The 14,099-nt window shown below is 43.5% G+C and overlaps 1 protein-coding gene across 14 annotated transcripts in view; it reads right to left on the bottom strand.

Moving 5' to 3' along the window:
• shank3a (SH3 and multiple ankyrin repeat domains 3a) overlaps nt 1-14,099 on the bottom strand; it is a 235,201-nt gene that overhangs the window by 120,133 nt on the left and 100,969 nt on the right. Inside the window, exon 1 of one of the 14 annotated variants that reach the window (XM_088996758.1) lies at nt 12,036-12,427. The exons of 12 other annotated variants lie outside the window; for them this stretch is intronic. In XM_088996758.1, the coding sequence (XP_088852884.1) occupies nt 12,036-12,170 (135 nt within the window). In that variant the 5' untranslated portion in view covers nt 12,171-12,427. Of the gene's footprint in view, nt 1-3,885; nt 4,064-12,035; nt 12,428-14,099 lie in introns of those variants that run through there. One more of the 14 variants, XM_088996759.1, reaches the window with a different exon arrangement.

Raw genomic sequence — 14,099 nt, 5'->3', positions numbered from 1 at the left:
ATGCGGTGGAATGTTTGTAAAATACGCTCAGTAGAAGTCATTTGAAGCGATTTTACAAATCACGGACACAACTTGTCCGGAGGCGTCGGTTATCCTTTAAGTGAGACTATTTAAAGTATTGTACTCCTACGTATTATGGGAACGTTTGTTCTTTTGCAACATTGATTAAAGCAATATTAATGTCAATCAAGACTTTGTTTTTAATTCATTACAGTGATACCTTGGAATATAATCTTGGCATATGTTTCGGGAAACACAAGGAGCGTCATAATGAGTGATGAGTCGAACGAGCCGGTTCTTGGAGTTCCTAACAAGGAGCTGAAAATGGCAGCTGGCTTTTTTCCCCTTGATTCCCAGCCCCCAGTCTTCGGTTAAAGCCGCACACGATTGGTCAAGATCTGTGGTAGAGGAGGGAGGGAACACACGCAGCAGGACACACGCAGCAGTGAGTGGGGGGAAGGGGTTACAGAAACAGAAAAACACACACGAAAGGGAGACGACAGAGCTTGAAACAAAACAAAAAAAAAAAGTGGAAAAAAAATGTGAAAAGGGGAGAACATGGATAGAAAACAGTGAAATGTGGACTCATTTCAACTTTATTGATAGTTCAAAGGCAGAGTGTAGACTGCAAGGTTAAAATATCCAATTAATCAGGCTCCAGAAATAACCCGCAAAAGCCATCAGTATAATTTGAAGAGAACATACAAGCAAGGGAACCTGCTATTAATGTAGTTTCTAGTGTGTCTGCCTGCATCTGTTGCAATATCCTTGACACACTTTATGCAAAAAGCTATCCATTCCATCAATCCATCAACGACATCACAAAGGTAAATAAAATAAAAACAAAAAATATTATACAGTACGGTTTATTTCTTTAATTACAACACCATAGCACATTTATTATACATAAAATAAGGTATATTGTATGGAGTTTTAAGGCTTATTTAGTTGAAAATTATGTTTTATGGGGACCTGGGAACGGATTATTCTCATTTTAATGGTTTCCTATGGGACATTAATGTTTGGAATACACACTTTTCGCCTTAAGTACCATTTCTGGGAACCAATTAAGTTCGTAAGCCAAGGTATCACTGTACTTAGGATTTTGCAGAAACCCCGTTCTGGCATTTATATTACTGTCATTTTGTGCAAGGGATGTAGAGTAAAGCACTGCAAAATTGTGACTTTAAATGTCTTCATGTTTGCTTCAGTATTGTATGTGTGTATAAGAGCACACTAAATTGGAAAACATTTCATTTTTTAGGATGCTAGATGTTGAAGCAACAGCCAATGTGCCTCATCTGCTCCCCTCAGACCCTTTCTACTGCTTTTTTTCCTATTCAGTGGGTAGTCGAATACGGGCATGTGCATTCATGCGATGCATATGTGTTACGTACATACACTAAGTGTGTCAAATACTCGAGCTGGCCTATATTGACACTCATTACAGGACGGCCGCTTCGCCTCTGGTGCCTCACAGTTGGCAGGCATGGGTGAGTAATCATTGGCGAGAATACTCAAGTGGACCTTTTCACCATGATGTCCCACAGACTGAAAATCCGAATGGGAAAAATACTCAGACTGCTATGGGGTAATATCTGGCAATGCATCCCCAAACTGAACAAGTTTGTGGCATCATTTTCAGTTCCTACCACCCAGAAGTTCCCTGGTGCCCATTGCACTAATGCGAAATGTGTGGCCAAAATGTGAGCGCAGGAGGACGGACATGGTGCTTTGAGACGCAATGAGACAGACCAAACATTTGGGCAAGAACAGCTGCGGCTTTGAGTGTGAGCGCACAAATACACAAAGCCCTGCTGTCAAGCCGGCAAGAGGGATTGAGACGATGATTATGCAACAACCATCTGAGCGAAGTTGTGAGGAAAAATATGCCCCAAAGTTTCTGTGTGGGACCCCATGAAGTGAGGGAAATAAAAATAACTGTTTACTGCCCTTACAGTGTGTGCTGGACTTCAGGTGATCAATATAATATACCACCGGCGGCATAACGATATCTCCACCAACAAACCCAACCATAGTACCGAGTCTCTCTTGTGGGAAGCAACACTCCCACAGTGGTGTACCCAACCAAATGTCAGATACACCACCATACATTTGTTTCAAAATGAACCTACAATGGTCTAACGATGATCTGCCAGAAAGTGGCATCGCCTGCTACACAGCATTTATGTTGTTAATTTCGATGAAGCGAGAGTCAAAAAACACAAACACAAGACAGACTAGAGACCCTGATGGCATTTACAGATTATTTTCCTCCCTTGTGATTCCCTGTTTTGGTCATCTACACGCACTCCTCACCAGATTCCAATCCCATCTCTTGACCATTCTGCATTTCTCTGCATGAAATGTAAGCACTCTCAGACAACAACAGGGCACACACACCTCATGAAAACCCACACAAGCATTGGGAGAACATGCAAAATTCACACAGAACGGACGACACCGCGTGGTGTGATTAGGACGGTTTTTCCACAAACATGGATATCGAACTGTACCTGGTTCGTGATGTTTGGATATTCCCTCCCACTTTCTTGATGTCTGTGGTATGTTTCTACCCTCAGAAAGTGAGTTTTTATCATCTCTTCTATCCATATCTAACAGGATTATATTATAATGCTCCCTGCAGCAGAAAAGACCAATACACTCAAGAACAGATTATGGACTTCGTCCCAATGAATAGGGAATACTTTGTGAGGGAACATCTTTAACCTTTTACACATTATGGTGCCAGCGAAATCATTTTCTCTCTTTTTTTATCTTAGAGACTAAAACCCTTAAGTGACACTGGAAGCTACAGTATGGCATTTTTGGTCCTCATTCACACAAGTGCACACACACACACTCACACACGCACACACACGCACACACATCCACACAGATTCATAATTTATTGCACTTAAGATGAACACACTGGATGTATCATTCATGAAGAAAGAAAACATTCCACAAAATGTTGTTCCTATAGCAACAGTATCGACAGCGTCATTAACCATCATGTTATATTTCTCTGCAAAAAAATGTGTCTGGGAAAGAATTGAACTCAATATTCAGAACAAAAATATAAATGAAACACTTTATTTTGTGGTCAGATTTAAATGTGCACACAAATAAACTCTCTCTGTGTCTCAATCTCTCTCCATCTCTCTCTCTCTCTTTGTTTCCCTCTCTCTCTCTCTCTCTCTCTCGCACTGTTTCTCTTTCTCCCTCTCTCTCTCTCTCTCTCTCTCTCTCTCTCTCTCTCTCTCTCTCTCTCTGTCTCTCTCTCTCTTTCTCTCTCTGTCTGTCTCTTTCTCTGTCTCTCTCTCCCTCTGCCTCTTTCTTTCTCTCTCTGTCTTTCTCTCTCCCCCTGCTCTCTCTCTCTCTCTCTCTCTCTCTCTCTCTCTCTCTCTCTCTCTCTCTCTCTCTCTCTGTATTTAATTTGATTATATTTTTTTGTTTGCCAGCATTACATTCGCTCTCGCTAGAGCGAAGTGGAGAAAGAATGTAGGGACTAAGGCCTTGTGAAAGCCTCACACGTGGCAAATAAAGCCATTGTTGGTTTTCTGATCAATCAGACACATTCTAGCTAACTCCAGTTGTCACTCGGTAGGCCACGAACCTTAAAGGCACACTTCCATTCTAAAGAGGCGACATCTGGCTTAATGACTGCTCGCACCGACACCAAAACGGGGAGTTGAAGTTACACTTTGAGTGCACTTATGACCTAAAAAACAGCTGCTGGAAATTTTGAGTGTTTAGCCAGCTCACGCCTATTATTCAGACATTAAAATAAAAAGAAGCACAGTGCAGCCGAAGCACCGAAGAAGAAAAAAGCAACACAATAATGCACAGTACACAATTACAGAAGTGAACTTGGCATCCAACCTCAGTGGCTTTGCTCCTTGCAGCTCTCTTCAAACGCAGCATCATAATGCCTCCTGAATAATCCTTTTCAAAAAAGGGTGCTGGAGCAATATGCAATGTTTTGGACAGTATCGGTGGGCAAATTATTTTTGCTGCACTTCCTGGCAAGCCAGGAGGTATTCCAGTGTTAGCTGGCAGTGTTGGCTTGATGAAAGGCCACAACAAAGCACTGAGCCTCTTTGGCACTAAGCGTCTTTCTCTCTCTCTCTCTCTCTCTCTCTCTCTCTCTCTCTCTCTCTCTCTCTCTCTCTCTCTCTCTCTCTCTCTCTCACACACACACACACAGCGTATTGTATTGTATGCGAGCACCGCTTCATAAATGTACATTATGCTCCACTCGCTCAACCAATTCCACAATCGTCAGACAGCTCACTCTCCAATTGGGCCAGTTCAAATATATGCACATTTTACCAAACAACGTCAAAAAAAATTCAATACTATGTATATAGACCATTATAAGTGTAAAGGTCATAATATGAAGCTTGCTGTTTTTCCCATAGCAACAGTTCAGCCTACTACTCCTACTACCCTTATTACAAAAGATAATAATCATAATAATACAATAGAACCACTGCCCTACTCTGAAATGTGACAATGGTCATTTAAAGTCCTACAATGCTGGCAGCAAGGATGACGAGAATGCATTTTGTCATCACAATCAACAGAAAGGAGAATGCTGAATCAGGATCAGTCAGGTGCTTTCACAAATACATAGACGCACATGTACCGGCGCAAATACACACAAACACGCACACATACATGCACACACAAAGAGGATGCAGACAACATATCGTATGAATAATGATAACTTTTAATGGGCTTCACGGTTTGTTTTACAACACTATTGACTAAATATGTTAAAGGTATGGTACCGTTCAGCTATGATAAGGACTTTCTTTTACCCTGTAACATATTTCATTTGATTAGTGTGCTTCAGATATCCTAACACTGAAGTTAAGTGATTATTATTGGCAAACTAGTGTCATGACAATCAAATCTCAGTAGATGGCGAGTAGACACTTCTTTGGTTTTGGATTCACCACAGCTTTGGTGTAAAGATAGTCATTAGGGGGCAAATTCCAGCTTTTCTTACTTATTTTCTTATTTCTTACTTTTGGCATATCATGACAAAAATATTTTATACTTACTATTCGTTGATAGTGAAACCAGTAATCCGGCCTTACTACAGCAAAGAAGAAGAGTGAGAACAACATAGGGTGCAGTGCAGGAGAGGCAACACAATGGCTGGAAAATCTATGATACCCTATATTTGGACCTAGGCTACAAAGGGGGCTACTGGCGATACATGTAGAACACAAGAGGACAGATGACAAAAACTGCCGGCTGAAAGACGAATGATGTGTGTCGTCCATTTATTCAGACTGATTACAGCTCTATTGTGCTTTGTGTGTGCCGATGGCATCTCGTTGCAGAACCGACTATTCAAACTTCCTGACCTAGAATGATCAAGTCTCATGCGAGTGAGCTGATGTGCCCAGAGCTTTATGACCTGAATTATGTGAGACCAAGTTAGGGAACAAGGCGAAGGACCTTCAAGGTCAAACATCAAGTCCTTTAGGGGCCTGGACAAGGGATAATGGATCAGTGGATTGATGGACGCATGGCTGAATATACTGTACGGAGTTCCTCGGTACATTAAGGTACCAACGTATCGAGGTTATGAAACGCACACTAAACAAAAAGTTGAAGAATATGGGAAAGGACACAAGGTTTACAGTGTATTTTTTTCTCTCCCAATGTAATTCAGAAAGCCTTGAATAGTCCCACAGTGGGCAAATTTGCAATATACAGTATACAATACAGCATATTTAAAGAACAACCGACGTCTCCGGACAAGTTGTGTCCATAATCTGATCTGATCCAAGATGGCGCCGCGGATGGCAGCCTCGGTCACACGCTCCCTAGTATTGTTCCTGGTTTTGTCATTTTCATTTGTTTTTTGCGATCCTACGCGACTCAGTTAAACGAGGGAAGAGTTACTGAGCATTGGGGAATCCACTCTTGGACTATTTTCACCGACACACCAAAATCTACAGGGTTTTTCGGGGCTGCTCGCGAGCGGCGTAGCAGCTCTGTACGGAGCTTTGAGACGCCGGCGAAGGAGGGGGAAGCGAGCCGGCGTGCTCGTCAAGCTACGGCAGCGTGGATTTCGAACGCCGCTCCCATCGATCCACCTCGCTAATCTACGCTCACTACCAAACAAGATGGACGAACTTCTGCTTCTCACAAAGACCAATAAAACGTTTGCCCGCTCTGCTGCGCTGTGCTTCACTGAGACTTGGCTCAGTGACCACCACCCGGATTCCGCACTACACCTACCCGGATTCCGTCTCCTTCGGGCCGATCGTGACACGGAGCAATCGGGGAAATCCAAAGGCGGTGGACTATGCTTCTACATCAACGAAGAATGGTGCACCGATGTCACGATGCTCGACGCACACTGCAGCCCTGGTTTGGAATCGCTGTCTCTCAACTGCAAGCCATTCTACTTGCCATGTGAGTTCGCTTCCTTTATTCTCGTTGCCATGTACATCGCGCCACAAGCTAATGCTAACGCGTGTATACAAACGCTAGCGGACCATGTAAACCATCTCGAGCTAAAATATCCAGAATCACCCCTGATCATTTTGGGCGATTTTAATCAAACACGCTTAAACCGTGAACTCCCCAAATATAAGCAGCATATTGACTGTTTCACCAGAGGAGAAAACATTCTAGATCATTGTTACACAGCACTCAAAGGCGCATACCGGTCTGTTGCGCATGCAGCATTGGGTCTTTCTGACCACTATTTAATCCACTTAATTCCCACATACAAACAGAAACTCAAATGTGTAAAACCGGTAGTCAAGACATTAAAACATGGACAGATGAAGCAAAGTTATCGCTACAAGAATGCTTAGACTTCACTGATTGGAGCGTCTTTGAAACTTCAACGGGCACATTGGATGAATACACAGACACTGTAACATCATACATCAGTTTCTGTGAGGACATGTGTGTACCAACAAAGTCCTTCCGCTCATTCAACAACAACAAGCCATGGTTCACTCCCAAACTCAGGCAGCTTAGGAAAGAGAAAGAATCCGCATTTAAAAGCGGCGATCGAGCAGTTTACAAACTCGCCCGAAACAGGCTGACGAAGGAAATTAACATCGCAAAGAAAAGTTATGCGGAGAGGCTTAACAAACAGTTCTCCGCTAACGACTCTGCATCGGTGTGGAATGGCCTGAAAGCAATAACAAATTATCGTTTACCTTCCCCCCAAGCAGTGTTCAACAATGGTATGGCTGATGAGTTAAATACATACTTTTGCCGATTTGAAAAGGACACCCCCATTTCCCCGGTCTGCCCACCATTACCAGAAACTACCGTATTTCCGCCCTCTGCCCTACAGATCCACGAACTGGACGTTAGACGGCTCTTCAAGCAGCAGAAGATCAAGAAAGCTGCAGGACCTGACAGAGTGTCCCCCTCCTGCCTGAGAGTCTGCGCTGACCAGCTGGCTCCGGTCTTCACACAAATCTTTAACAGATCCCTGGAGCAGTGTGAAGTCCCATCCTGCTTCAAACAGTCTACTATCGTCCCAGTTCCAAAGAATCCAGCACCCTCGGGATTGAACGACTATAGACCTGTCGCTCTGACGTCTGTGGTCATGAAGTCCTTTGAACGCCTCGTGCTGAACCACCTAAAGAACATCACCGGACCTCTGCTAGATCATCTTCAGTTTGCCTACCGGGCAAACAGGTCTGTGGAGGATGCAGTCAACATCGGACTGCACCACATCCTCGACCACCTTGACAACACAGGAACCTACGCAAGGATCCTGTTTGTGGACTACAGCTCTGCGTTCAATACCATCATCCCAGAACTCCTCATCCCCAAACTTCTCCAGCTTGGTGTGTCCCCCACGATCTGCCAGTGGACCCTCAGCTTCTTGACAGGACGGACACAACAGGTCAGACTGGGAAATATATCATCCACAACACGAACCACGAGCACTGGAGCCCCGCAGGGATGCGTCCTCTCTCCATTGCTCTTCTCTCTCTACACAAACGACTGCACCTCAACGCACCCAGCTGTCAAATTCATAAAGTTCGCAGACGACACCACGGTCATCGGTCTCATCAATGACGGCGACGAGTCTGCGTACCGACAACAAGTGGAGCAGCTGGAGCTCTGGTGCAGCCGTCACAACCTGGAGCTGAACACGCTCAAGACAGTTCAGATGATCGTGGACTTCAGGAAACACCCCTCACACTATCCAACTGCCTTGTGTCAACCGTTGAGACCTTCAAGTTTCTGGGAATCACAGTCTCCCAGGACATGAAGTGGGAGGTCAACACCAACTCTATCCTGAAAAAGGCCCAACAGAGAATGTACTTCCTGAGGCTGCTAAATAAGCATGGCCTGCCACAGGAAGTGCTGCAACATTTCTACACGGCTGTCATCGAATCCATCCTGTGTTCTTCCATCACCGTTTGGTTCGGGGCCGCCACAAAAATGGACAAAATCCGACTTCAACGGACAGTTAGGACGGCGGAAAAAATCATTGGCACCGCCCTACCCACTCTCAAGGACTTGCACACTGCTAGAATCCGAACAAGGGCGCGGAAAATCCTACTGGACCCTCCGCACCCTGCCCACCACCTTTTCCAGCTACTCCCCTCAGGCAGGCGCTACCGATCCATGCGCACCAAATCCAGCAGACATTTAAACAGCTTCTTCCCCCAAGCCATTAACTCTTTGAACTCTTCAACAGTAGCCAAAATGGAACTGTATAGTGCCACTTAGCAGTTTTTTTGACGACGATACTAGTGCAGCGTGTTCTACCGGAAACAAATTCCTTGTGTGTTTTACATACTTGGCAATAAAGATGATTCTGATTCTGATTCTGATAATTTGTAAAATGGCTTCAAATGACTTCTACTGAGCGTATTTTAATAAGATTCCACCGCATATAGCTATATTGTACGTTTTAAGACTCGCTCTGAATATTCAGGAAGTCTTGTTTTTGAGTTGGTGACGAGTCCGTATGTGACGTCACGAAAGGACCGCCCCCTGACCGAAAAAAGACACATTGTAGCAGTCCTTCCATCACGTCAATGTATTTTGCTGTACATGTTTGGTCTGAGAACCGTTTTGCACCCACAATCCGCCAGAAAAAGGCATCCAAGCTCCATATAAGGAATTTATCAGCCTGTGGAAGCGGAGGTGGCCACTGGAGGTCGCCATTTTGTGCCTCTTTTTTTGGGTGAGAGATTTTCCCCCAATGTTGCCTCAAAATGGCATATATAATTCTTTAATCGATTGCAAACATGTATGCTTTCCTCTTCAGAACTATTTGAATCATATTCATAACTGGATGTGTAACAAAAAAAGCATATTCTCCAAATCCGAAGCCATTGTTTTGATTCACAAGCAATGCAAGACGTCTTGGCGTGACGTCACGAAATGGGGGCGGGACTTTCTGAAAATGCCCAATTCGCAGCTCAATTTTTTGCAGATTTTGCACACTTTAAGTCATTTTTATTGGTGTTTTGGATTTGACTAAAAATATCATACTGCGTGTTTTGGGTATTTTAGATGCTATAAAACGTTTTTCTGATGTCAGTTAAAAAAACAAAAAAGTGATGTCGGTTGTCCTTTAAGGCTCAATGCTTTTACTTGATGATAATTTACACGGGGATTAATTGGCAGATTGGGGTAAGATTTAGGGTGAGGTATAGGGGGTTAGAGTTTGGCTCAGGGGGTTTGTGGGATTGCGGGTTAGGGTTAGTTATGAGAGTTTTATTATCACTCGGGTCGCAAGGGGTGCTGGAGCCTAGCCCAGGTGTCTTTGGGCAGTAACGGGCGATATCTATAACCGATTGCCAGCCAAGCGTAGGTCACAGAGAAGTGAACAACCATTTGTGCTCAACACTTACACGTACGAAAAATTAAGACTGCCTGCCATTAATGTTTTTCGAATGTAGTGGGGAGCCAAGGTACCCGGAGAAAACCTAGGCAGCCCCAAGAAGAGCATGCAAACTCCACACTGGGGAGAACAGGTGAAATTGAACAGGGTACCTCCGCACTGTGAAACCACAAGAAATATTCCTATGGCTTATTGAGAAGTAACTTGTGACTGTCCCCATGTGCACCTCTACATTTGTCTGATCAAACAATTTCTTGTTGTGTGCAAACCAGAAGGAACAACACATGGTCCCTTGAAATGAAGAAGAGAAGAAAAAAAGGTTTAATTCTTGATATTTTTATATGGAATTCTGATTTTTTTTAATCTAGTATAATAATCGATTTCCTGTATGTACCCCTGTTTTTGTCATTGTAAATCAAACATGTTTGTTTCTTTTTCTTTCGGGGAATCTGGAACCGATTGACGGCATATCAATGGTGATTCCCATTCCACGATCATTTTGAAAGGCAATTGCCTTAGGTTGTGAATGTCATTATCCAATATAATACAAAAGTATATTTAAATAGGTTTATGTGTGAAAAATGGGTTTGGGGTGTAACATTGTTTTAAAATGGTTTTATTTCTCTATATTGTTTATTCTTACCTCTGCATGTGAGTCTGCTCCTCTCTCTCTCTCTCTCTCTCTCTCTCTTTCTCTCTTTCACTCTCTCTCTCGTATTCTCTTTCTGTCCCCCCCCCTCTCTCTCTCTCTCTCTCCCTCCCCCCCCTCTCTCTCTCTCTCTCACTTTTCCATACACACACGCGCACAAACACACACCCACACACACACACACACACACATACACACACACACATACACACACACACACGCACACACGTCTTGTAGTTGAAGTGAAATAGTTCAGCAGATTCATGAGACATCTAAGTTCTAGTGGTGCCATGATAGTTTCTGAGTCATGCGCCGTGGGTAAATATCGGAAACAGCACAGGTCAAATCTTGTGCTCTTGAACTAAACCCGCAAAATATTGCTTTATTGTATTGAATGGCTTGATGTTTTCTTGCGTTTATAGCTCTGTGGCCATTGTGGAAATGTGGCCCGTGAAAGAATTTAATATGCCCTACCCTGAATATACGAACTGGGCTGGCTCTGGCCCGACCTGGTAAAAATCCTATTTTATTTTAATTTCTTTGCAGGGGTTGCATCTGGGAGACTGCTGATTTTGACTTAAATGTATGAATAACCAAGTAGAAGTTCATCAAACAATTATCAAGCTCCTTTTTGATGAATAGTGCACGATCCCCCCAAGTGCTACTTGTAAAATAAATTGAGTTGCATTCACAGCCACCACACAGCAGGGCTGTTGTCACTTCCACCTTTTATGAACTCAAAGTCACGTTCAAGTTTAAATTCCAAAAGTCCCAGTTCAAATCCAAGGCCTAGTCCAGATGAGCTCAAGAATAAATCTTTAAACAGATGTTTTTTTTCACGGCCACAAATAACAGGCATTTAATTCTGCTCAACAGTACTTCCACTTTCTTCATGTTCAACATTTTCTAATCCCGCTGTTGGCTGACATGACGTAAAGAAAAATATTGCTTGCTTGAGCATTTGTGGTCAGATTAACCAATAAGATGACTGTTTTGATCATCTGAGAAAGGATGTCAGTCTTAAATTGGAATGCTGCTAATTCAAGGCAGCAATGCACCTGCAAGACAGTTGGGAAGTGAATTCAATGAAGTCACCAGCTCAGCACCCTCTCTGACACAAACATGACATCAAAGTCAGGAATTTCACAGAGTTGTGACAACGTTTGGGTCTCCTGTGTCAACATGCTGGCGCACAGAATTCTGGCACCTACCCGCAATTGTGATTAACACACAAGACAAATCCTTAGTGATCAATAACGGTAGTTGGGGATGTGAAGCGGCAGTGAAGCATCAGCATTCTGGCGGGCTTTCAGACAAGACTGCACCAACTCCTCGCACAGCCAACATGCAGCAGAGCATAACAACAGAAGGAAAGCCAAAACGAGGGAGGGAGGAAGCAAGCGTGAGAGAGCAGCTTGACAGGTAGAAAGGATGTTTGGAGAGTTTCTGCAAACAGCTCTTGACAGAAACTGCATGAAAAGTCAGCATGCAGAGTTGAGAAGAAAAAAAAGATGATTGGTTTACCTTACTATTGACTTTGGCCTTCCTGACTTCTTTGGTTCTCCTTTCCTTTTTGTCATTCGCTTGTCTTCGGCCCAGTGCCGAACCCATTTCACCCACGGACACACTTGGCGTCACACACACAACCCCGTAGGTCATCTGCGCTCCCTGAGCCCGAACGCCGTCCACATGCCTACCATGTCCTTCCGATCATGCCACGAACCTGTTCCCCTCTTGCTCCCTGCTCTCTCACTGGTCTTGTCAAAGTCGCACATGGACATTCACATGCTGTCTCACTCACACACAAAAACATACACGCGCACACTCAAACACTCACTCCGGCATCGATGCATGCGCTCCACGGGCGGGGAAATAGTGAGGGGGAAGTGTGCAGTGCAGGATGCTGGAGAGATGTGAGGGAGAGTCAGGCAAATCTGAGAGTGGGAAAAGAAGGAGGGGAATGCATGCAATACATTGGTTCCGCCAGCACAAAATTCCTTTGGTGACCCTCATCCAACGTCCAATTGGACCGATGTTCGAAAAAAAAAAAAAAAAAAAAACGATTCACCTGTGATCAACCAAATTCTCAAAGCTCTGAGTTGCCATGAATGGGCCCTGCTTTTTTCATCATGGTAAATCCTCCACATGATCATTAAACTTGAGATGGCATCTGTCAGTCTGTCATAGTCAGTGAATCTCAACAACAGTCTGGGAAAATTACAGTAAATTCCGGACTATAGAGCGCACCTGACTATAAGCCTCACTCACTACATTTTTAGAGGAAAACCGATTTTGTACATACACAAGCCGCACCTGTATAAAAGGAAAGACGGTAAACAGAAAGTTTTCAAAGTTTTTATAATATAACTTAACAATAATAATAATATAACTTTCTTCCCAAACTGTGCCTGTGACGCGGCAGTAAAACGGTAGCAACATGGTAACAACACGCTCGCAAAACAGTATAACAGGTCTGGTAAAACAGGTCTGGTAAAAGAACATCCTAGTAAAAATCACGGTAAGCCGTCTTCATCTTCCTCCTTTGAACTGAAGCCATCGAAGTCATTGTCCTCAGTGTCGGAAATGAAGCAGTGTCATGTAGACGTCGTCACACACTCCCTCAGCATCTCTCTCGCTGTCAATCCGGAATTTTCTTTTCGTGGCGATAGTTTTTGCTTTCAGTCTGATCTGCATAGTCGAAACACCTCGGCCATCTGCTCTTTGTGTCGATGAAAAGGTTTCTTCAGCCGTCATCTGTACTTTTTTGAAGGTGTCGGACGTTTCGCTTCATTCTTTTCATCGATGGATCACTCCTGTACGACTGAGAGCTTACACAGACGTACTGCTCTTTGTATGTTCACCCAGTCTTCTAGAATGTTTTCCAGTCGAGCCGCCTGCTTTTATTACCTCTGAAAGCCTTTTTCGTCTTTTTACATTGCTTCAGTTCTTCCCGCTGCCGTTTCTGGCGTCTCACCATAGATTCGTTTAGGCCAAGTTTACGTGCAGAAGCTCTTTTTCCTTCTTTATCGGACAGCTTGGTTGCTTTTAGCTTAAAAGCTGCTTCATATGCCTTTCTTTTTGCATTTTCCATGTTGAGGATATGTTCGTGCAAATTTTATTCATGCACAAGACAAGAAGTTGCAGTCTTCCTCGACGTATATATTCCACAAGTCTTAATCTTACCTTCTCTACTCAAGGGCCCCTGGCGGTCGTTAGAAAAATTACATAAATTGGCCGCATCACTGAATAAGCCGCAGGGTTGAAAGTTTGGGTAAAGAGTAATGGCTTATAGTCCAGAATTTATGATAATCAAATTCCATGTCATGATTTCAAAAATAATTTACCACAAATAATACACTGGAGATTTGCTTATCTTGCTTTCTATGGTACGACGGCTCCTCAAACACAAACTAGTTCAGGTGATAAGATCATGAAGAAATGAAAAGGTCATGAGCAAGGTCTTCAAAGTGTGACAATGATCCTCAATGGTAATAATTTCTGTGTGGGAGGTGGGGAAACACATAAAAATGTACCAGAATTCCCTGATTTATGAGCATTTTTAGATTATCTGTCTGCAATTGTTTATCG

This window comes from Hippocampus bargibanti, linkage group LG05, assembly GCF_051943395.1.
Source record: "Hippocampus bargibanti isolate YZ-2025 linkage group LG05, ASM5194339v1, whole genome shotgun sequence".
Taxonomy (NCBI): domain Eukaryota; kingdom Metazoa; phylum Chordata; class Actinopteri; order Syngnathiformes; family Syngnathidae; genus Hippocampus; species Hippocampus bargibanti.
This window is presented reverse-complemented; position numbering and strand designations above follow the sequence as displayed.